At 39.7% G+C, this 22,883-nt stretch overlaps 1 protein-coding gene across 3 annotated transcripts in view; it reads right to left on the reverse strand.

The window, feature by feature from the left end:
• Positions 1–22,883, reverse strand: part of NFATC3 (nuclear factor of activated T cells 3) — a 140,068-nt gene that overhangs the window by 44,311 nt on the left and 72,874 nt on the right. For all 3 annotated transcript variants that reach the window (XM_073307568.2, XM_073307566.2, XM_073307567.2), the window contains exons 4-6: positions 3,084–3,283; positions 1,819–1,991; positions 845–985 (exon numbers count right to left, since the gene is read on the reverse strand). In XM_073307568.2, coding sequence (XP_073163669.1) covers positions 845–985; positions 1,819–1,991; positions 3,084–3,283 — 514 coding nt within the window. The remainder of the gene's footprint in view (positions 1–844; positions 986–1,818; positions 1,992–3,083; positions 3,284–22,883) is intronic.

A 22,883-nucleotide genomic window follows, 5' to 3' on the forward strand; every position in this document is an offset into this window, starting at 1 on the left:
TAAAAAGACAGAATGTCTGAGCCAGCTAAGATAAGAGGGAGAACATCCAAGGACCCATTTACTAACAAAGGACAAGATAAAGTTAAGAATGTAGAGATGAGGTAAAGACTAGGTTAAGCGTGGACAATGCATGGACAGAGCATGCTACACAGGGAATGGTTCCTGTAAAGTAAAAGGTTTGATGCAATGCAATGTGTAAACATATATAAAGCAAGAAGTTTTCTGCATAACTTGGATGTGTGGAATGCCCTGTACCCACCCGCTATGTTTAAGTCTGATCAACTCAGCGTAGCTTGTTGTATGCCAAATCAAGGAATCTGAGTGACAAAATCTGGCGTTAAACTGAGTTTTTTGGATCCCAGAAAACTGGATGAAGTATTTTCCCAGAACTGGACAAGGCGTTCTGGATAAGCTGCATGGAAAAGGTCTCTGAAGGAATCCCAACAATTCATCACTTGAAAGCCTGATATCACAGTTAATTCCTAAGCAGCAATTAAGTCACAGGCAACACATGACTCAAATGGTGAACAAATAACTGGAACAGACATCAAATAGTCCCTGTTATGTTTCATACAAAATTTTTTTCTAGTAAAACACAAGAGAAGGGGAATGCAATGTATAAGCAGCACTTTCTCTACAGTTCCAAGTTTTCAGTGAGGGACCAGTAGGTTTGTAATTATCTTCCTGAGGCAGCAACTGTACTATTTTCATTTATAGCAACTAACCCACAGAACACAGATCACTGATCAAATTGAGATTACAAGTTGTAACGGTTTTAATGTATTTACCACTGAAACATTCATAATTCCAGCAGTTCTTTTCAAAACTAAAAAAGGTAAATTACCTTGTCCTTTTTCAAGAAATATAATTTTTGATTCTGGAAGAAAATTAGATCCAGTCATAACCATTTCATGGCCTCCATTTACTGAACAACTGTTGATGCTGTATTTTTCTATCTGAGGAAGTTCTTGAGCAGATCGCTGAGCTATTTTTAAAAAGGGTTGAAAAAGGAAAAAAAAGTTTCACTACTTCCATATTTTGAGTCAAACAGAAATTACTAAATTAAGGCTGATACAGTAAGCAAGCATGAAACTTTGCAACAGGTTAACTGCATACATTGGATTCACTTTTCAGTTTAGTGAACTCTGTTTAAAATATTTCTGAATTATTTTAAGGTCAAAAGAATTATTAGCAAAAACTACTTAAGATTCTTTATATGACCCATTTTGGTATTCCCATACCTGTAGTTTACAAATGAATACCACAAAGAACTTGAACAGTTGAATTAGAAACACTGCTACGTAGTCTCTAGTAAGGATGTAGAATCTGCCAACTGAAACCATTTATTAGCATTTTTTCCAAAAATAAATGCTTTGACTTTTAAATATATAAATTATAAAGTATTAGGTTACATAAAACCCAAAAATGAATACTGCTGCTCCTATGCAGAAACATGATTACTTCTTTTTACATGAAAAAGTGCATTAAGTACAAATTTTGCTCTTCATAAACTTCCACTTATTTAATGTTAATTTCTTTATTAACACAATTTAACATACTGAAAAGCTTTTAAGGAAATTTTAATACTTTAATTTTACATTTAAATCTATCACATTCCAAGTACTCTCCAAGTATCTTCAGTTAGTAATAGACAGGTTTTACAGTAAATGCACAGAGTTTCAAAAATAATTTCACAGCCATAATATCCCAGTGGATTCTTCTGCCAAAAATTCTACTGAGACATGGAAATGAAAGCTATTGCAACTGTAATTAAGAGATTTTAAATGTGTGCAAGAGACTAATTGTTACAAAACTTACAGCATTCGACAGGTATGGAAGCAATCTGTAGAGACAACACTTTTCCACTAGGCTGTGGGATATGAACACGAAACACAAGTCGCACTCTGGTATTCTTTCTTCCAATATCTGTCTCTCCTTTACGGAGCTCTATATCTGAATTGCGGAGTTTCAAAATACCTGCACAATCAATACTGGAAGATAAAGGGAGAAGAAGGATTAGAAGACAGATGGAGAAAAAGTAGTCAAATATTACTAAATGATCAAAAACATATCCTAAGGGTCTCAGTTTAACTCTCTTGTTAAATTAGAACTAAAAATAACTCTCAATTTTGCTCTGTGCCACTAAGATAGCTGCTACTATATTGTTTTAAATTAGGGCAAAAAAGGAAACTATGGATTTCAGCTGTAAAGTTACATTTTGGGAACTTTAGAGGATTGGGGATGTGACGTTTAAAAAGTAAAAGATCAATTATTTGTATTACAATATTGTCTTCCTGATGACAGTTTTGAAACAAGTTGTTCAGAAGTGACAACCATGTACAATTCTGCATGGGAAACAGTGTCATAAAATGATCAAACCTGCAACCAACTGGCCTAACAAAACTTTCTGAGATTCCAAAATAGCAATTATTGTTTATTTGGGACAACGGTTATATAGTCAACTAAATAATAGGGTGAGAGATACTGCACTGTTATGGGACAACAACTACGGAAGACTACAGAAGGGATTTTATGGAAAAATTAAAATAAAGTTATATACATTAAAACCCATAACTAAATAAACTCTGTTGCTGCATTATATGGTAGTCCCCATTTTTCTTCTAAAAACCCCCAGCATAAAGTATTCTTACTCGTACTGAAAAATTATATGCATGTTTAGCCAAATCAGTATATACACTGAACTTGATTCATGTAAGAAACAATTTATGGTGCTTACTTGGCTTCTAAGTAGTATGGTGTAGCATTTTAGATGGGCTAACAGGTTCCCCCTTTGTTCATTAAAATAGTACATAATCATTCCATTTCAGATTTTGCACAGAGGTCTGAAGAAAAGTTGGGATAATAATCCAACTACAGGTAGCAAAAAGCATTTTTTTTTTAAAAGCTCGCTGGCAGGAAAAACCCTCAGACACTACATACAGTACACAATTAAAAATCAGAGCAATTAGGGCTGTGTCAAGTTACCTTAAAAAAACAAAACAAAACGTTTTCAACCTTGTATTGCTTTGAAAGGAATACACAAATGATTAACTTGCTAGTTTGGGAGAAATGCTGCTACACACCTGGCTGACATATTATTTTCAGGAAGAAGTGGAATTTCCAGTACTTTTGTGCTGGCAATTATTATCTCTTGGCTAGCAGTAGCAACCGTTTTCCCAGTGATACGGTGCACCTGGTAGAATGCATGAGGTCGTAAGTAGCGATCATCTGCTGTTCCAATGAACATCTGTAGGTTTACTGGCTTCTCGCTGTAGCCTATGAGCTGATAAAAAAAATAGATACAATTCTAAAGCTTTAACTGGATTTTATGGTGTTTGTATTTTTGAGTCAAATTACATTTTTATTTGTATATATAAACACAGAATTATAAAAGGAAAAATATTAAGCTATTAATATTTATTGACAGACCTTGAAACTTTTTCAGCCTCTGACATGGCATCACAAACGATTCTACAAGCAGCAAACCATGTGTAGATTGCTTGTCCTTCAGGACAGATTAGGAGAACAAATATTACAAAGAAGTTTGTTAGGGCTTGTCTACATTGACACACTTAGAAAGTTAATCCAAATTAACCAAAAGTGTGAATTTAAAGTGGATTAGTCAAATTGCATTAAACCTCCACGCGGACATTCTTATTCAGAATTAAATTAGCCTTAATTCATTTCCAAAACTAAATACACTAAGTCAAATGAAGGCCTCTGCAATTCTGAATAAGAGCATAAACCACATTAAACCCGTGTGTGTAACTAATCCACTTTAAATTCACACCTTTGGTTAATCCAGATTAATTTTCCTGAGTGTCCCCATCTAGACAAGCCCTTAGAATGAATGGGAGGATTTAAAGCTCCTTAATTAGTTTTGAATTTTCTTAGAAAAATATTAAGAAGCAAATTATGATTTTGGAGTTTCTTCAGTTTAATAGTTTATTAGTGAGTTTCTACAACTTTTGAATTTTAAAAGCAAATAAAATTCTCTACACTTATGAATTAGTATAGTCAAAATTAACCTATTACTTCCATAGCAGAAAATGCAAAATTAAACGTTTTCATAGTTAGATATTTCAGATAATTGAAGCTATTCCAACAAGTAAGAATTTTACCATTTTTCCTATGTAACTTCTATACCAGAGACACTGTTCTTAGCATTTCATTTTTTAAAAATGGATTCAATATTATAAACAAGTTTATTTTCATTAATTTATCTAATTCTACAACATGTAGTAGTAAACATATGTATAGAAGATTTAACTGTGAAGGGAAGTTGACAATTGAAAGTTTTCAAGCACAGAAAACATTTAAAGTAGTAAATTCTTCCTGTGTATCTTTCTTTCTATTTGCAACTACAATGATACTAATAATTTTGAATTTAAAACAAATTTTTGTTGCATATGGTTGCCACATTTAGAAAAAAAAGTGTTTTCTCCAAAGGCTAAATTCACTGCTTTACATCAGTAATAAGCAAAACCTGTGTTTTGAAAATGTAACCACAAGGATCAACCCCATCCTTTTGTTTTAGTGCCTGAAAAAATTAGGAACGTGAATTCAAAGAGTTAGCCATACGTAAAAAAAATCTGGACTCTAAACCTAAACAGTTTAAATTAAAAAGAAAAGGAGTACTTGTGGCACCTTAGAGACTAAAATTTATTGAGCATAGGCTTTCATGAGCTACAGCTCATTTCATCGGATGCATGCAGTGAAAAATAAGTGAGCTGTAGCTTATGAAAAGTTATGCTCAAATAAATTTGTTAGTCTCTAAGGTGCCACAAGTACTCTCTCTCTTTTTGCAGATACAGACTAACACAGCTGCTACACTCTGAAACCAGTTTAAATTAAAGAGACCATAAAATCTGGAGAACTTATAGCATTACACTACCTTAAACAAATTTTAATCCTTATAGCAGTGGTTCTCAGCTTTTCTCTACACCATTCCCCCATCCAACAAAAAATCCTCTCATTTAGCTATAGCCTCCCCTCCATTTAGCAATATGGCAGAAACTGGACCTAGCACCTATATACAAATTCCATTGGATTTACAGTTCTCAAATTGAACTGCAGTTATATTACATCTTGTCTCTCAGAGTACTAATCAGTTTAATCAATTATGAGGCCATCATTCATACTGACACAAAATATGGTGTCTGGAGAACTTTCATGTTTACAGAATTGACATTTAATAAGACAGCCTGATTTTGTAAACCCTTAAGCTTTTGTATGAAGAATTCAGTAGGTTTCTTTCTTCATTTTCAAATGCCTCAGTGCTTCCTTGTAATGGGAGTATATATGCCTGGTCATCCTCTGCCAGCAATCACTACTCCTGTGAAGTAGAAAAGTAGCTGGCAAGCATTCTGGCGTGTGTTTTGGTAGGAGTCTGCCATAGGGAAAAGTTAGGCTTCGTGCACAAAAGAGGGAAGAAAGGGAGGTTGGCTGCTACCTGTTGTGTGGAACAGTTCTGGAAGCATGTATTGTAAATTTAATTTCCCTTTGCGGGGAAAACAGTGCAAGAGAATTGCAGGCAGGTCTGGCAGGGAGACAAAAGGTGCTGTGTAACTGGCTACAGGAAAATGGCAATTTCCATGGGAGGAAAGAGAAGGTTACTCACCTTGTGCAAAGTATCAGAACGGTAGCCATGTTTGCTGCTTTTACAGAGCCAGACTAAGAGTCCTGTGGCACCTTATAGACGAACAGATGTATTGGAGCATAAGCACTTCATCGGATGCACGAAAGCTTATGCTCCAATACATCTGCTAGTCTATAAGGTGCCACAGGACTCTGTCACCTTGTGCAGTAACTGAGATTCTTCGAGATGGTTGTTCATGTGGGTGCTCTACTTCAGGTGTCTTGACACCCTATGCTTGTAATTAGAGATTTGTGGTAGCAGTGCCTGGTTGGGTTGCGCACGCGTGGTAGCAATCTCACACCATTCCAAAAGATTTACAAAGCGGGTGCAGCCAACTGTCTACCTGTTCCTTCTCTACCCCAGAGAATCTACATCAAACTCTGAAGTAGAGGTGAGGAGGGAAGTAGTGGAGCATCCACAGTGACAACCATCTCGAAGAACCTCAGTTACTGCACAAGGTGAATAACCTTCTCCTCTTCTTTGAGGAGAGTCCCTGGGGGTGCTCCACTTTAGGTAATTATTGAGCAGTGCCCCTCAATGGAAGGGAGGGGATTAAGAGGTGCGTTATTGATGGTGGATAACACCGTGAGCCCAAAGTGAACACCTGATGCAGATTGTTGCTCTAGAGATTAGTGTTTAGTAAATGTATGGACTGATGTCCAGGTTGCTGCTCTGCAAATATCAGTGATAGGGACATTGTTGAGAAAGGCCATGGATGTTGCCTGTGCTCTGGTGGAGTGTGCGTGAACTCCCACTGGAGGTTGTAGATTGTGGTTTTTGGTAGCATAAATGGATACATCCTAATATCTATCTGGATAGTCTCTCTTTTGAGATGGTTTGACCCACTGAGTGCTCTGTTTTGGAAACAGTCTCAGTGATTTTCTAAAAGTTTTTGTTCTTTCAGTGTAGAAAGCTAATGCTCTGTGAACATCCAATGTGTGGAGTGAGGCCTGCCTGCCTCCCTCCCATCTGCATGTGGCTTTGAATAAAACACAGGTAAGAAAATGGGTTGGTTCAAATGAAAGGGGGAGGTGACTGGGGAGGAACTTGGGATGCGGTCGTAAGGTTACCTTAAACAACATCCTTTAAAGATAAAGTGGGTGTTCCATTAGGGCACCTAATTCTCCTACTTGTCTGGAGGACGGGATGGCATTGAGGAAAGCCACCTTCATGGATAAGTGCAAAGAAGAGCAGGTTGCAAGGGGTTCAAACAGCTTTCTGATGAGTCCACGTAGAACAAGGTTGAGGTCCCACATGGGTATAGGGTTTTTTATTGTGGAATAAATGTTTTCAATGACTTTAAGGAAGTGTTTAATCGTTGGGTGGAGCAAATATGGTGACCCTCATCCACCTTGTTGTGAAAGGAGGTAACAGCAGCCAAGTGTACTCTGATGGAGTCCTAGTATATAGTCCAGGATCCTCAGTAGGGGAGAAGATTGTGGTAAAAGAGGTTTATCTTGGCACCACATACAGAATCATTTCCACTTATGGATATATGTCTTCCTTGTACTTTGTCTCCGACTGTTCAGTAATATATCTTACTTTCTCAGAACAGGCCTCCTCAACCCCAGTAAGGCATGGAGTAACCAGGCCTTGAGGTGGAGTACTGTGAGGTTGGGATGACGGATGCATCCCACATCTTGATACAGAAGGTGAGGTACTAAGGGAAGGGTTCGAGGCGGTTTCACTGCAATCTGAAGCAGGTATGGGAACCACGTTTGTCTGGTCACGTAGGTGCTGTAAGAATGACCATGGATTTGTCCTGTTTGATCTTGTGAATGACTCTGCTTAGGGGTGGGGTCGGGGGAAATGCATACATCAGTGGTGCCTCCCATTTTAATGAGGTGAGCATTGCCCAGCGAGTGGTGTCTCAATCCCGCCCTGGAGTATGATCATGCTCCCACTGAGTTGCTTATGTAAAACATGCATGTTCTATTGTCCATGAGGATCTTGATGGCATTGTTCTTGATTAGAGGGAGAAAGTGTTGCATGCATTTTGAACTACCCTTAGCTCTAGTAAGTTTATGTGCAGGTTGGACTCTGGTGAGGACCAGCGGCCTTGGACCGTATTATTGAGTAGGTGTGCCCCCTACCTTATTAGGGAAGCGTCTGTCGTGATTGTCATGGTTGGAGTTCTTTGCTGGAAAGGGACTCCTGAACAGACGTTCTTTGGTTGTGTCCACCATGTTAGAGTGTCTTCTACTCTGTGTGGCACTGTGAGGTGTCTGTTGAGAGTGTGCCTGAGTGGCACATATACTGTTCAAAGCCAGGCCTGCAAGCATCTCAGGTGGAGTCTGGCATGTTTGACAACTAATTTTGTTGCCGACATATGCCCCAAGAGATGTAAACACATTCTGGTCAATGTCTGTGGGCTGTCCATCACTGTTGAAATTAGATTGACTAGAGTGAGGAAGTTGTTGGGGCAGTGTTGCTATTGCTGTTAGACAGTTGAGACGGGCTCCTATGAATTCCAACTTTTGTACAGGAACCAGTGGGGACTTTTGCACATTTATCTGCAACCCTAGGTTCATGAAAAAAGAGTTACCGTGCTCTGGATGGCATTTATTGCTTCTTGCCATGTTGGTGCCCTTATGAGGCAGTCGTCTAAGTATGGAAATATCATTACTCCGTGTCTGCGGAAGTGAGCTGCAATGACAGCAAGAACTTTGGAGAAGATCCTCGGAGCAAAGGACAGGCTGAAAGGTAGTAGTCTGTATTGGAATGTTGTTTCCCTAGGGTGAATCTCAGGAATCTTGTGTGTGGCCAAGTGTATGGTAATATGAAAATATACATCCTGGAAGTCGAGGGCCAATCTCCCTTCTCTAGGGCCAGAATTACTGTGTTTAGAGTCACCATTTTGAAATGTTGTGTTCTTACAAATTTGTTGAGTTTGCGTAGATCCGTGATGGGTCTCCACTCACCCGTACTGAAGATTTAGAGCTGTGCGGCATGGGTACAGCAGGTGGCACCACTGTACTACTCCATGCAGAGGTTTTCTTCAGCTCCGTGGGTGCCAAGCTGGAAGGTTTCACTTTACTATGTGAACTTCCATTTGAGCTTGGCCGCATAGGGTCTTTAGCTCTTCGGGAACTCTCAGTACCAGGTGTTCCTGGTGTTGTTGGTACCAGGGCAGATTTTTCAGTTGGAGATAGTTTCTTTTAGGCAATTCTTGGTTCGGGGATTGCTTTTTGGTAGGCTCCTTGCTAGCTGTTGTTGGAGCAGAACCCCTGTCAGAAGCTGCTACTGGTGACCATTGGTGAGGGGGTGTCCTGGACACAGGATCAGAGACTTGCCTGAGGGATTTCTCCATCATGAAGAACTTCAGTTGGAGATCTCAGGCTTTTCTTGCCCTGGGTGCCAGCTTTCTGCAGGATGGGCACTTTTGAGTAATGTGGGTCTCAGACACAATGTGCATAGCCATCAGAGACCGATACAGAGTCTGCAAGTCAGGCAGCATTTAAAGCCAGGTGAGCCAGGCATTCCTGAGAAAGTTGGTCTCTTAGAGAAAAAGACAAGGATAAACCCTGTTTGAGGCTATAGCTGTGTACCTGTCAAAGAAACAGGGGTGGATAGGGAAGATAAAAGGGAAAAAAAATATTTTTTGAATGAAGAAATAAAAGAAATTATAGTAGGGCAAGGGGATAGGGTAGCTAACCACAACTAAGCTAACGCTATCAAGAATAACTATGAACTATCTACTATTACTCTTATCTGAGGTAAGAGAGGGTGCTGATTGCTCTAACTCAAGCCAAAGGCGGTAGAGAAGTAACAGAGACACAGTTGGCTGTGGACCACTATGTAAATGCTCAGAGCAGTGCAAGATGGCTATGATGTGTGCACGGCCCAACCGGGCACTGCTACCACAAATCTCCAATTACAAGAGCGGGTGTCAAGACACCTAAAGTGGAGCACCCATAGGGATACTCCTCAAAGAAGAAAAGCTGAATTCTGGCATACTGGATGAATTCCATGGAACTGCAGAGTCCACAGGGCCTTGACTGAAAAGGGTGGTTTGTACTACTTAGAACTACTCCTTCAGGATGTCTGAAGAGTCAAGGGGGGTTTATACTCAGTTCACATTCTCATAAGGTGTCAAGGTTCCTTCCCCACTCTGAACTCTATGGTACAGATGTGGGGACCTGCATGGAAGACCCCCTAAGCTTATTCTTACCAGCTTAGGTTAAAAACTTGCCCAAGGTACAAACTTTGCCTTGTCCTTGAACCCTATGTTGCCACCACCAAGCATGTTAAACAAAGACCAAGGAAAGAGCCCACTTGGAGATGTCTTCCCCCAAAATATCCCCCCAAGCCCTACACCTCCTTTCCTGGGGAAGGCTTGATAAGAATCCTCACCAATTTGTACAGGTGAACACAGACCCAAACCCTTGGATCTTAAGAACAATGAAAAAAGCAATCAGGTTCTCAAAAGAAGAATTTTAATTAAAGAAAAGGTAAAAGAATCACCTCTGTAAAATCAGGATGGTAAATACCTTACAGGGTAATCAGATTCAAAACAGAGAATCCCTCTAGGCAAAACCTTGAGTTACAAAAAGACACAAAAACAAGAATATACATTCCATCCAGCACAGCTTCTTTTACTAGCCATTAAACAAAAGAAAATCTAACGCATTTCTAGCTAGCTTACTTACTAACAGTTGTAAGGCTGCATTCCTGATCTGTCCCCAGCAAAAGCATCTCACAGACAGATGAACCCTTTGTTCCCCGCCCTCCAGATTTGCAAGTATCTTGTCTCCTCATTGGTCATTTTGGTCAGGTGCCAGCAAGGTTATCTTAGCTTCTTAACCCTTTACAGGTGAAAGGGTTTTGTCTGACCAGGAGGGATTTTATAGCACTTGATACAGAAAGGTGGTTACCCTTCCCTTTATATTTATGACACAAGGTCTCCCCACACAATTTTAAGGACCAGAAACATGTTTTTAAATCAAGAGGTGGGGGAGGGGAGGGGGGAAATCAAGAGCCCTCACAATGAGAGCCCTGGGTTAAGAAAAAAAATCTAATATGCCATATAAAAGTTTGACTAAAGTTTGTGTGTGTGTCCTGCATCACCTGAAAACTCATGATCTTTGGCTATCAAATGGAAAAAACAAAGTCAAGAAGATTTCTTACTGAGAGAGCCATTTACTTCACACACAACTTGTTTGAGCAGGAGTTCTCAGCAACACCACAGAGATAGCAGCAATCGCTGTTATTTGTTAGCTGCCTCATTACATTTCTTCTTTAGGGAAATAAATTTTGATTTTCCTCACAAACAGTAACAAACCTAAATACACACTTAGGAAGCAGAGGTATAAGAACAATGGGGCATTGAAATGCAGAAACACCACATGTAAATAACTAAAGTTGGGACTATGAATGTTGTAACAGATTCAGCTAACAGTATAATTCCTAATGTTTATACAAAACGCAAAGTTGCACAAATATATTAAAACAGAAATGAGTATCAACTACCGTAAAAGACCAGTAGCTTAAAAAGACTTATGGAATCAAGGCCTAAGTGGTTGGGTACTACTAAATTATTCCCAAATAAGCCATGGTTCATAAGTCCCATAAAGAAATGGGCCCTGTGGTAGCACAGGATCCCAATGAAAGGGGGATGGCCAAAAGTAAAGACACCAACCAAAACAGACTTGAACAGCTGAGACCTGAAGCAGCAAGCAAAGATGAATGAGCGCTCTTCAATATGAGGTTAGGAGTCACCCTTGACCTCAAGATGGGACTTCTGCATTTTAGAATCCTAGGAAAAGCCAGATCCCATCCCAAAATATATTAAAAGGTCAACCCTGAAGCTTCTGGACTTTAAGCCTCTGAAAGCAAAGGTAGTGTCCTCTGAGGAGGAACCAGTAATGGATGAATCAGAGATTGTCCCTAACCTCCCTGTTGGAAGCAAACTGCAAGATGATACAAGATGTAACCTGTATCCATTAAGAGTTTGAAACATACAAAACCAAAAAAAAACAAACTCTGGCATCCTTTGGGTCTGAATGCCCACGTGTTGCTTTCACTACTAGTAACCAGGTTCCCCTTATATATAGGGCACTAGCTATAACACAGTATGGCTGAAGACAGAACTTCAGTCCATACCACCTCTTATTTTCCATGCGACAGACATATGGATTTCTTTAATCTATTGAGGGTCCTAGTTGAGGATGTAAAACCTTAAATGTATTTTCTTTAAAAAAATAGATAAAGACACTGATTCTCGTCCCCACCCTTTCAGCTTTTTGGAGTGCTTCAACTGTGAAGCAGCTCCACATGCTGAGAAAGTCAAGTCATTAGAAACAACTGGTTCAGAAGAGACTGAACTGGTCACAACTCAGCCAGTAAGAGCCTCTTCCATTAAGAGGAATTAACTGCAGCTCGCATGAGTGATTAGGCAGATCTATAAGGACACCCTCTTGAAGAATGTGCTTTCCCACAGTACCTGGTTGTGCCAGATATTTGGTATGTATCTGTCTATAATTACTCCTGGGAAAATTCTGCACCGAAGAATTAAAAAAGTTCTATACACAGTATTTTAAAATTCTGAATATTTTATTAGTCAAAACAACAATATAATCATACCAATTTCAATTATTTTGGCAATTTATTTCAAAATACCTGTCAGCAAGTATGTTCGACAACAAAAAAGATTCAGGAAATGTTTAACAAAAAGATTCCTTACAAGGAGCAGCACCGGCTGGCCAGAGGGACCCCATCCTTGACACGTGGGCAGGCGGGACCCGGAGCAGGAAGGCCGGAGCAGCCCCTTCTGCGGCAAGCCAGTGGGATCCCAGCCCCGTCCTTGGCAGGCCGGGCAGAGTGGCCCCAGCGGGAATCCAGCCCACCACCTGGTGCCGGAGTGACCACGGTTAATGGTTAAACAATATAATTTTTAATTATATTTAAAAGTTAACCAGTTAACTTTTTAAACCGATATTTACATTGGTAACAAGAACAGTCTTGAAAGTCTGAAAATGAATGTGGTAACTTGGATACAGTTTGCACAATGCCTTTATAAAACCACTATGAACCATGAAACTGCTCTGAGGAATTTGAGTACATATGAACGAGAAGGCAAAATTTCAAAGTCTGGAAATAAAGGTAATCAAGGCTCTAGGTCCTTGTTAAAGCCCATACAAAGGAAGGGTATAACATCAGCAATCCCAGGATAGAACAACTTCACAATCTGGAATCTGCACTAGGTGAAAGGAACTTTCCAGATGGATTGATAGACTCTGGAGGTTGAATTCTTCCTAGATCAGTAACTAAAGTAACACACAGGCAAATCACCTTGATCGATTGGTCCTTCAGCCCTCATATAGATTGCACTGATAACACGTCTTCCATTCTTCTCATAACCTGGCCTTCCTTTTCCATGTGTGGCCATGTCTTTTCATAATAAAATCTTTCCATCTCTTTGGAGGTCGGCCGAGTGGTCGTTTCAGTTCCCATGGGTCCCACTCAGAGAGAGCTGTGCTCCATCGACTGTCAGTGAACCTTGCTATATGCCCGGCTCATCGCAACAACATCCTGCACTCCACTCTGCTGTCTGATCACTTCACTGGGGACTCAGTCGCAGATTGAAATTCCCAGAATTCTTCTTTCCATTGCTCTCTCCATGACAGACAGTTGCTGCTCCTCTGTCTTCATCAGCATCCACGTTTTGCTGCCATACAACATTGCTGGCAGTACTGTAGAGTTGAAGAGGCTGGTGCGTGTTGCCTTGTTGATTTTTCCTTGGAGGACATTCTTGACAGAACTGAATGCGCACCAACCTGCTTTCTTTCTCCGCGAGAGTTCACCTTCCTGATCATGGCGCACGTTAAATTTCTTGGCCCAAACAGATATATTACTCAACTTCTTCTATTTGTTCTTCCTTAATTGTTATCTGGGCTTTTGGCAAGGTATCAAACTGCATATATTACGTTTTGGAGGGGTTAATTTTCAGTCCGACTTAGCTACTTCTTATGTGGAGTTCTCCCAGCATTTTCTGTAGTTTGATAATATTTTCGGCAATCAACACAATATTGTCTGCAAATCTGAGATGGTTTAACTGCTCTCCATTGATGTTGATTCCACCCTTCCAATTCATCCGCTTCATTACCATTTCAAGACAGGCTGTGAAGAGGTTCGGTGAAACCGTGTCTCCCTGTTTCACGCCTTTCTTAACTGGGATGAGAAGGGGGTGGGCGTTATCATATTAAGTTATATCTGCAGTGCAGTCAGAATTAGCTTCCTTTAGTAGTTTCAACACTGCATTGATATCTATGCTGTCGAACGCTTTTTCATAGTCGACGAAGGCAATACATAAAGAAAATATGTATTCCCTTGAGTGTCCCAATAGCTGGATTATAGTGAAAATATGGTCCATTGTGCTGAAATTCCTTTGAAAGCCTGCCTGCTCTCTTGGCTGCTGCTTGTCCAGACTCCGAATCAATTTGTTAATATTTTGGTGAACAGCTTGTAGACATGTGAGAGCAGGCATATTGGACAATAGGTCTTCAGATCTTCACAATTTCCCTTCTTGTACAGCAGGACGGTGTTGGACTCCTTCCAGCTAGATGGTGTCTTCTGCATTTCCAAGTAACGGCTAAACCTCTGAGCAAGGGTTTCCCAAAGGTCTTGGCCTCCAGCTCTTATTTCGATTGTCAGTTCATCTTTACCTGGGGCTTTTCCTTCCTTCATTTGATGAACTGAAAAAAAATTTCAAAGCAGCAACTATACTATTACTAACTAATGAAACTGATAGTAATATGACTAATTATTAAAAAGAAATGAGGATAAAGTTGAGAAAATCTCAACAGGACAACTGCCAGAGCTTCATCTTAGGCCGAGGCGGTTGAGAAGAAACTAAGGGTCATTCAGCTGCGCAGTGCTAAACAACAATGGCACAGGGAATGAGATTAACTAACATGCATATGCGGGCCAAATGGACGCTGCTATGAGAAACGTCCAATCAAAGATGCAGGGGGTGTAGAGCACCTACAGGAACACTACTCGAAGAAGAAGATAAAGCAATGCAAATTTAAGGCACCCAAACAACTTTAATTCTGTCCTGCAGTAACAACATGAAATGCTAATTTGGATCCACAAAGACTAAAATGCCTTAATCATAAATGTATGGTTATTGCATGGCATTATTATAGAGGAGAGTTAAGGTTGTTTGGATTTCTTTTTAAGGCATCTAAACACGTTAGGCTATGGAAATGCATAGTTAAAACGTACAAAAACAGTTAAAACAACCCTCTAATTATCCCCCCCCATCCCAAAATCAAGAAAATTCAAATGTGGTTACACTGAGGTTACTGATTTTTACTTTCAACCTTAACTCAAATTTTGACATAGTTTGTTTTAAAGCAAGTTAAGGTTGCAAAGTGGGGCACTCGAACATCAGGCAGTGACAAAGTTGAAGGTGCCTTCAATGGTCGCAGCTGTGGTAGTATCTTCCTTTGTGTACATGCATTATGATACAGTTTACTTATATTACTGTAGTGCTAAGAGGCCTCATTTTGTTGGCCACAGAACAAATAGTTGAAGACAGTCCATCCCATGATCCCATACTACCTGCAGAGAACAGGAAACAACTGGGATATGCAGTCAATTTGCCTGGGGTCTGGAGGACTCCATTTCATTAACTGTAGTTGTGTTCAACAGTAGAAAAATGCTCTGTAATGCAATGCCTCACTACAAATGCAACACTTTTTTGTATTGTAAGGAAGAACGCTGGACTCCTTCCACATGCGCTCCATACCAAGGATTAATGATCAAAGAATATTCATTACCCTTTTTAACTCCTAGTCCCCATTAGCTCAAAGGTGAGGCACTATTCAGAGTGTGCGCTGCCACTATCCCTGTGACACCTGCTCTGTTAATAGTGAAGTCCTCTGTGTTCAGAGTCATCAATTCAGCACTAAAATGTCACTACCACAACTTCTGAAGGAAAAAAATACATGTCTCAATGAAAAAGTGGGTTCTTTATTCTCGTAAAAAAATAAATCAATTTTACTTCCTTAAAAATTTCACAAGTAGCTGAGCAATAATCTCCTGTTCTGACACAATGGGTTCTAACAAGTTTTTGAAACCTAAAGCAAATAAACCTATGTACAGTAATGTTGCTTAACAGCCCCAAACTTGTAACTAAATATTAATCAATTTATTTTATTTTCCCTTCTCCAAAAAAGCAGTCAGGAGGAAAAAACCACAAATAATGACATTGTTAAATTTAATACTAACAGATTCGGTAGACAAAGCTTTCATACAATATACTAGTAAGTGCAGTACAGTCACCATGATGAAGTCTCAGTTATATTAAACTACTGACATTAATACCAATGAGCCTGCCCAGGACTCAACCACATGTCCATTACAAAGAGACATTAAATTAAACTGGTGGTTGAGTGAAGGGGAGATTGAAGTGTAACATTACACAGGGTGGTATTAAAAAAAAATTTGTCAACATCGGTTCTAGTCATCTCTCTCTCTCTCTTTATAAGCATATATATATTCACAGTAGAGAAGTAAGCTTGTTATAATAAATTTCCATATACCCCCTTCCCCAGGGTAATGAGCAGTGTGTTGTAAATAATGAACAAGTTACTGCACACTGTCACTACTGACCTCTAAAAACCCTCCTCTGGTAACAGTATAGTGTGATACACCACCCACTGCTTTGTGGAGGAAACTCAGCCAAGTTGTTTTTGTGTTTCTGTATCGTTTCCATAGCAAAGGTCAGTGCATGCGTAAGTTAAACTAAAGCTGGAAGGCTAAAGACGGAAGGTCACTACAGGATAAGCTAGAACAGCTTCACTCCAAACAGTTCAAGCTGTACTACTGAATTATATGTGGATAACTTCTGTATGCATGGAGACTATGCTAAAATTGTGATTCACAATTTTCACCAGTTTATTACTAACATCAATATTAAGACTTTGCAAATCTTTTCAAGTCTTCCCTGAAAACTTGTGTGGTACTAGAATACACATGAATTCCATCTATAAAGAAGGAAGTACAAAGATAAGAAAGTAACATTTTACATTCTGCAAGCTACAATTCTACTATAGACTGAAAAATTTATTTTAACATGAAGAATCCTACAATACACGGGGCTGTATAAATTGCAGTTTGATCGAAGAGAAGACTGCAACGATTGAAGTTCATGATCTGTGGGAAAGGCTTTTAAAAAAAAATCAATAAACTTGTTGGTAGAATTCATATTTTGCAACAAATACCCAGAAGTCTTATTTTACAAATTTAATTAAAACGAAATGAATATTTGTGTTTCAACTATGCTTTACATTAATTCCTATGAACTGACTCTGGTGGATAAGGCAGGTAAATGTTTCATTTCTTTATTTAATTAAGTCGAATTTCCTTACAAGATCTACCTCAAAATTTGAGATGAGTGCCTTACAATAATTCTACTTATATAGAAAACCAGTGCTTCATAATAGGTTAACAGTAATATAATTTGGTATGTTCTGATTTTCTGTAATTACAGAAATCTGGTTTCTAGTAACGAATCAGTCACTAGCAGTTTATTAAAGCCAACATAATATTACATTTATGTTGGAACTGAACATGCCCAGTCTTTCACATTTTAAAATTTGAGAACAAACATTTAAGTTAATAGACAAAGGTGTACTGCACTGCTGAAAATCAGTTCTCACCTTTTAAAGTGTGACTTATGCTTACTAACCTAGCATTAATAGCCACCAGTTGGGAAAAGAAGACAATTTAAAAAGAACTCAGAACTCAAACCCCAGTTATTCAAGTAGAAAAAAATAAGCTATTTTTGCAAGCTGAAGTCTTCTATTACTTTTTGAGAGTTCATTAAGAAACACTGCCACATGCAGGCAAACTTCCCAAAGTACTCTATTTTAACCAGTTCATGTTAAGAATCACTCCTGCCTTTTACGCACCTTCTTTCCTAGACTTTCTAATTGAAGACAGAGATTCCATTGACACCTCAGTGCTCTTTTTGTTTTACCAGATTAATTGCTCATGGCATTACTAGATCACAAAAGTAGGCTGATTAGAAAGACAAGCTTTTGCAAGCAAACAGACCTCCCTAAAAGTAAGAGTATTACAATCCTGTAATATCACTAAATTTGTCAGGGGCAAAAATATGTGGGGTAACTGAAGTGAACGAAGACCAAAAGAATGCAAGCTTTACAATTCAATGATGCCAGTGTCCCTATAAGAAGATGACCAATGCTACAAGTTTTTCAGTTGATTAAATGGGGGAGGGGGGGGAGTGATTGCTGGGGTATTATGTAAGTTACCCCCCGGGCTGAAAAATTATAAGCAGCTCATAGTAAACATATCTAATATTTCAATGGAGGTTTCCTAGACTTTCATAACATCTTGTATGCAATGCTGTTGTAGTAGTGTTGGTACCAAGATATTAGCAATACAAGGTGGGTGAGGTGTTATCTTTATAAGCTCAAAACTTTTTTCACCAACAGAATTTGGCATAATAAAAGATATCACCTCATCTACCTAGTCTCTCTAACATCATCTTGTAAAGGGTTAAGATGAAAAGGGCATTAGTAAAGAGGCAGCTGTGCATAAGCACCACAAGGAATCTGTGTGAAGTGGCCTTTGTGCTCTTAAGCACCTCAAAAATAAAAAAAATAATTTTTTACCTTCAGTGATAAAGAAAGCCTGAAAGGTAAGCTTATGGAGTTTTCCGTTATTTGGAAGAAGGGTTGGTTTAAAAAGCATATTCTCTCTCTCTCTTTTTTTTTTAACACATTAGAAATTCAAATCTGGTTTACCCTGGAAGCCTATGTGATTGAACAAATTAGTGAAATTAAGACATGAAAGCTTAGCAATTGAAAGTGGGAGGGATTTTTAGACAGTTTGAAAATCTATTTTTGGTAAACATCATTATAATGCCATCATGTGCCAGCAATGCCCCTCTGCTATGTACATTGGCCAAACTGGATAGTCCCTACTTAAAGGGATAAATGGATACAAATCAGATATTAGGAATGGCAATATACAAAAACCTGTAGGAGATCACTTCAATCTCCTTGGACACACAATAGCAGATTTAAAGGTAGCCATCCTACAGCAAAAAAACTTCAGGACCAGACTTCAAGGAGAAACTACTGAGCTTCAGTTCATTTGCAAATTTGACACCATCAGCTCAGGATTAAACAAAGACGGTGAATGACCGGCCAACGACAAAAGCAGTTTCTCCTCCCTTGGTGTTCACACCTCAGCTGCTAGAAGAAGGTCTCATCCTCCCTGACTGAACTAACCTCATTATCTCTAGCCTGATTCTTCCTTGCATATTTATACCTGCCTCTGGACATTTCCACTACATGCATCCGACAAAGTGGGTATTCACCCACGAAAGCTTATGCTCCAATAAGTCTGTTAGTCTATCAGGTGCCACAGGACTCTCTGCCGCTTTTACAGTTCCAGACTAACACTACTACTCCTCTGATAATCAAGACTAAGCTATTTAAAATTAAGATGATTTAAAATCACTTGTTTTTACAAAAATTATTATGTACCTTACCTTAACTCTGGCCATTCAAGATATTTTGTCTACATGTAGTCCACACTAGGTGTGCATATGCCCTATGCACACAAGATAAAATTCTTCTGGTCAGTTGCGCCCTGCATTCCCTTGTGCTGCCTCTTCCACTAGCGTAAGGGGCAGAGCAGGCCTAACTTCCTCAGAGTTCCTTAGCCAATATAGAATTTTAAGTCCATAGGACTCTGCGTAGTGAGGAAGGAGGGCAGGTCATGGGATCCACGTGGAGAAAACTTCTCAGAGAACCACAGACATGGTAAAGTAAGTAACCGCTTTTTCTTGTTTAAGTATTTGTACACATGGATCCCACTGTAGGTAACTGGCAAGCAGTTATCTCCCTCAGAGGGTGAGTGCCAGGAGTCCTACTTAAAGACTGCAAGCATCAGACCCAGTAGCTGTGACTGGGGAATAATTGAGCTCCAATTGGTTGCCCTTAAAAGGGCTTTTGAAAAGGTCGTCTTCTACAGAGGTAGTAGGAAAGCATTCAAGACATCAAATGTAGAGAGTTTTGCTTCCCTGGATTCAAATGAGATTTTGGGAAGAACACTAGTAGTAGGTATATGTTTTGATTCAGGTGAAAGCCAGACTACTGCAAGTGAGGTTTGAGACGCATCCTTTTTGTGAAAAATAAATTAAGGGGGATCTGTCAATACCTGACTCTTGTTCATCCTTTGAGCACAGATAATAGCTACCAAAAACACTGTCTTGATAAAGATGGGATACAAGGAACGTGATGCTACCAGTTCAAATGAGTTTCAGCAGGGTATTACATTTAGGTCTTAAAAAGAAGTTTCCTTTTCTGGTGGAAAAGTAGATCTGACCCTTCAGTAAGTCAGACAACGCGGCGAAAAAAAATCCAGTTGATATTGAATTGGCAGATATTGCAGCTAAAGAAACCTGACTGATATGAAAGGCCTGGTGCTTCAAGGACATTAAGTAGCCCAAAACAACAAGAATAGTTGTCTCTAAGGGGTAAAGTGACGCTGAGTGACCCAAAGCAAAACACATTTCCATTTGGCTCTGTGTTAGCCTCTCTGCTCTATATCAAAATATATTTTATTTCTATAAAATTCTGTCTATGGCCCTTAGTCAGCTGGCACCCATGCTGTCTGATAGAGAGATGGTAAGTCGAGATGAGAGATCAGACTGATTTTGTGAAATAGTGCCCAGAAGATCTGAAAAAATAATGTGCAGTTAGCATCAGAGTGGGTGATTCAGAACTGACGTTTCTGTACTGAACAGGGAGGGCTTGGTCCAGTCTCAGTTGCTAGAGTCATTAGAAAAGTAATGACACTGATGGGAAGCATACACTTTTCTATTCCACTGCATCAGGAATGCATCTGAAAAGGAGGCTGAGCATTTGTCTTTTTTGGAAGAAAATGTGTCACACTTGTTCAAGTTGGTGGCACAGAAGTCTATGACAAGAATACCTCATTTTAGAAAAACTTGATTGAAGACAGTCTTTGAAGGTCCATTTGTGGCTGGAAAAGAACTTTCTGCTGATCTGTTAAATTGTTCTAAGCACCTGGTGAGAGAAGAGCTAGAGATTACTCTGATGTTGCATCAATCCCACAGATGAATAGCTTCCTGACAGAGAGGGGACGATCTTGCTCCCCCTTTGTCAGTTGACATAGTATAATGCTGTAGTGTCGTCTGGCAGGACTTGAATGATGGTCCCTTTTCAGAGAAGCAGGAACGCTCTGAATGCTAAACATATAGCTTTAAGTTCTACCACATTTGCCCAGATGAGTGTCCATGGAGGACCACAGACCTTGTGTCTAAAGATGTTCTAGGTGTGCTTTCCAGTGCTGTTTCGAGGCACCCATTACAATAGTCCTGGTGGTGGATAGTGAAGCAAACCAGATGCCTTGAACTTTTTGTGGGTCTTTCTGCTTGATACATTGATTTTAACCATCTCTAAAGAGGCTGAAGGTGAAGCTTGGCACATGATGTTCTGTAAGTCCAGGAAGCCATGTGGCATAATAATACGAGACAGGCCTTCTTTCACCAAAGTCATAGAATATCAGGGTTGGAAGGGACCTCAGGAGGTCATCTAGTCCAACCCCCTACTCAAAGCAGGACCAATCCACAATTTTTGTCCCAGATCCCTAAATGGCCCACTCAAGAATTGAACTCACAACCCTGGGTTTAGCAGGCCAATGCTCAAACCACTGAGCTATCCCTCCCCACCCTGAAAGCCCCAATTCTTGCTATTAGGGATAGCAGGTGGCGCAGAAAGTACTTCGGGCTATCCATCTGCTCCTTAAAAGTGTATTAGCAGCAATGTCTGCATATTCTCCTCCTATTCAGGGTCACATTTTCCCACCCCACAGTTGCTAGACTCCTCAAGAGCCTAATTCAACTGTTTCTACAATCAGGGAACCCCCTTCTTCTTTGGGCCTCAACACAGTTAATTACCTGGTTTAACTGGACCACTTCTTGGGATCCTAGCAACCTGTTCATTATCGATAAAGACTGCCTCCTTAGTTGCTATAACATCGCTCAAAGGGCAGGGAAAAATTCAGGCCCTCATGGCTGATCCATCTTATATACAGAGTGTTTCATAAAGACAAAGTGACTCTTAATCCTTACTCCAAGTTCTTGCCAAAAGTTTTCTGATTTTCACTTAAATCCGCTGATTCACCTGCCAGTTTTCTTCCCCAACGCCCACTCAAACCAAATGGAAGCTAAACTGAAGATCCTTGACCTGTGTGTAACACTTTCATATTGCCTTGACAGAACAAGGTGTTTCAAGAGTTCCCCCAAACTACCTGCAGCATTTGCAGATGGGTATAATTCAGGAAATATCCACCCAAAGACTGCCTAAATAATGGGTATCTATTTGGAATAGATCCTGCTATAAGACAGCTAGATCCACCTTTGCAGATTAAAGCTCAGGCATCTTTGGCAACTTTGCTAAGAAGCACCCCTATATTTCAAACATTGCCAGGGCACTTACAGTAACTTTAGTTCTTCGTAATGTGCTGTCTATGTAGATTCTATGATTCATGTCTTCCCTGCTACTAGGAAGTCCTATACCCTATTGATTGTATATTCAGAAAGGAAATGAGGGACAATTCGGCCTGCTGTCCCATTTACGCCCTTGGAGAACTGGGGGGGGGGGGGGGGGAGGAGAGCCCACAAGGACATCTAAGGTGCGGGTACAGTCCCAATGGACACTTCTGGCTAAAAGAATCTGATCTCACATTTACAGGGTCATGTGCACCAGGAGTGGATCTAGACAGACAATATCTCTAAGAATCAGTTATTGTGAGGTAAATAACTGTTCTTTCAGTAAACGTAATAGTTACTACTGGCTGGCCATTTCCTAGGAGCTAGAGAGTGGGAAAAGATAGTCAGAGGGGTTCTTCCTATTGGAAGATCTGAAAATGCAGAGTCTACAACCCTACAATACCCTGACAGAGAAGAAGTTGACTGGGAGGAACAAGTCTACACCATTCGCACCTTGACTACATTAGAAAACAATGACATATTAAATGAGAGAAGACGAATGCATACAAAACAACAAACAAGAACAGGTAAAACAAGAAATTCTGTTCAACCTCTCAATGAGTGCAAAAGGAACAAAAAATGAAAGGAAGTACTTTTTCCACACAACACAATTAACCTATGGCTCACATTACTACAGTACATCACTTAATTTGAGATCTTAACATGATTAAAAAAAAGATCAAACAT

Source organism: Lepidochelys kempii, chromosome 12 (assembly GCF_965140285.1).
Source record: "Lepidochelys kempii isolate rLepKem1 chromosome 12, rLepKem1.hap1, whole genome shotgun sequence".
NCBI lineage: Eukaryota > Metazoa > Chordata > Testudines > Cheloniidae > Lepidochelys > Lepidochelys kempii.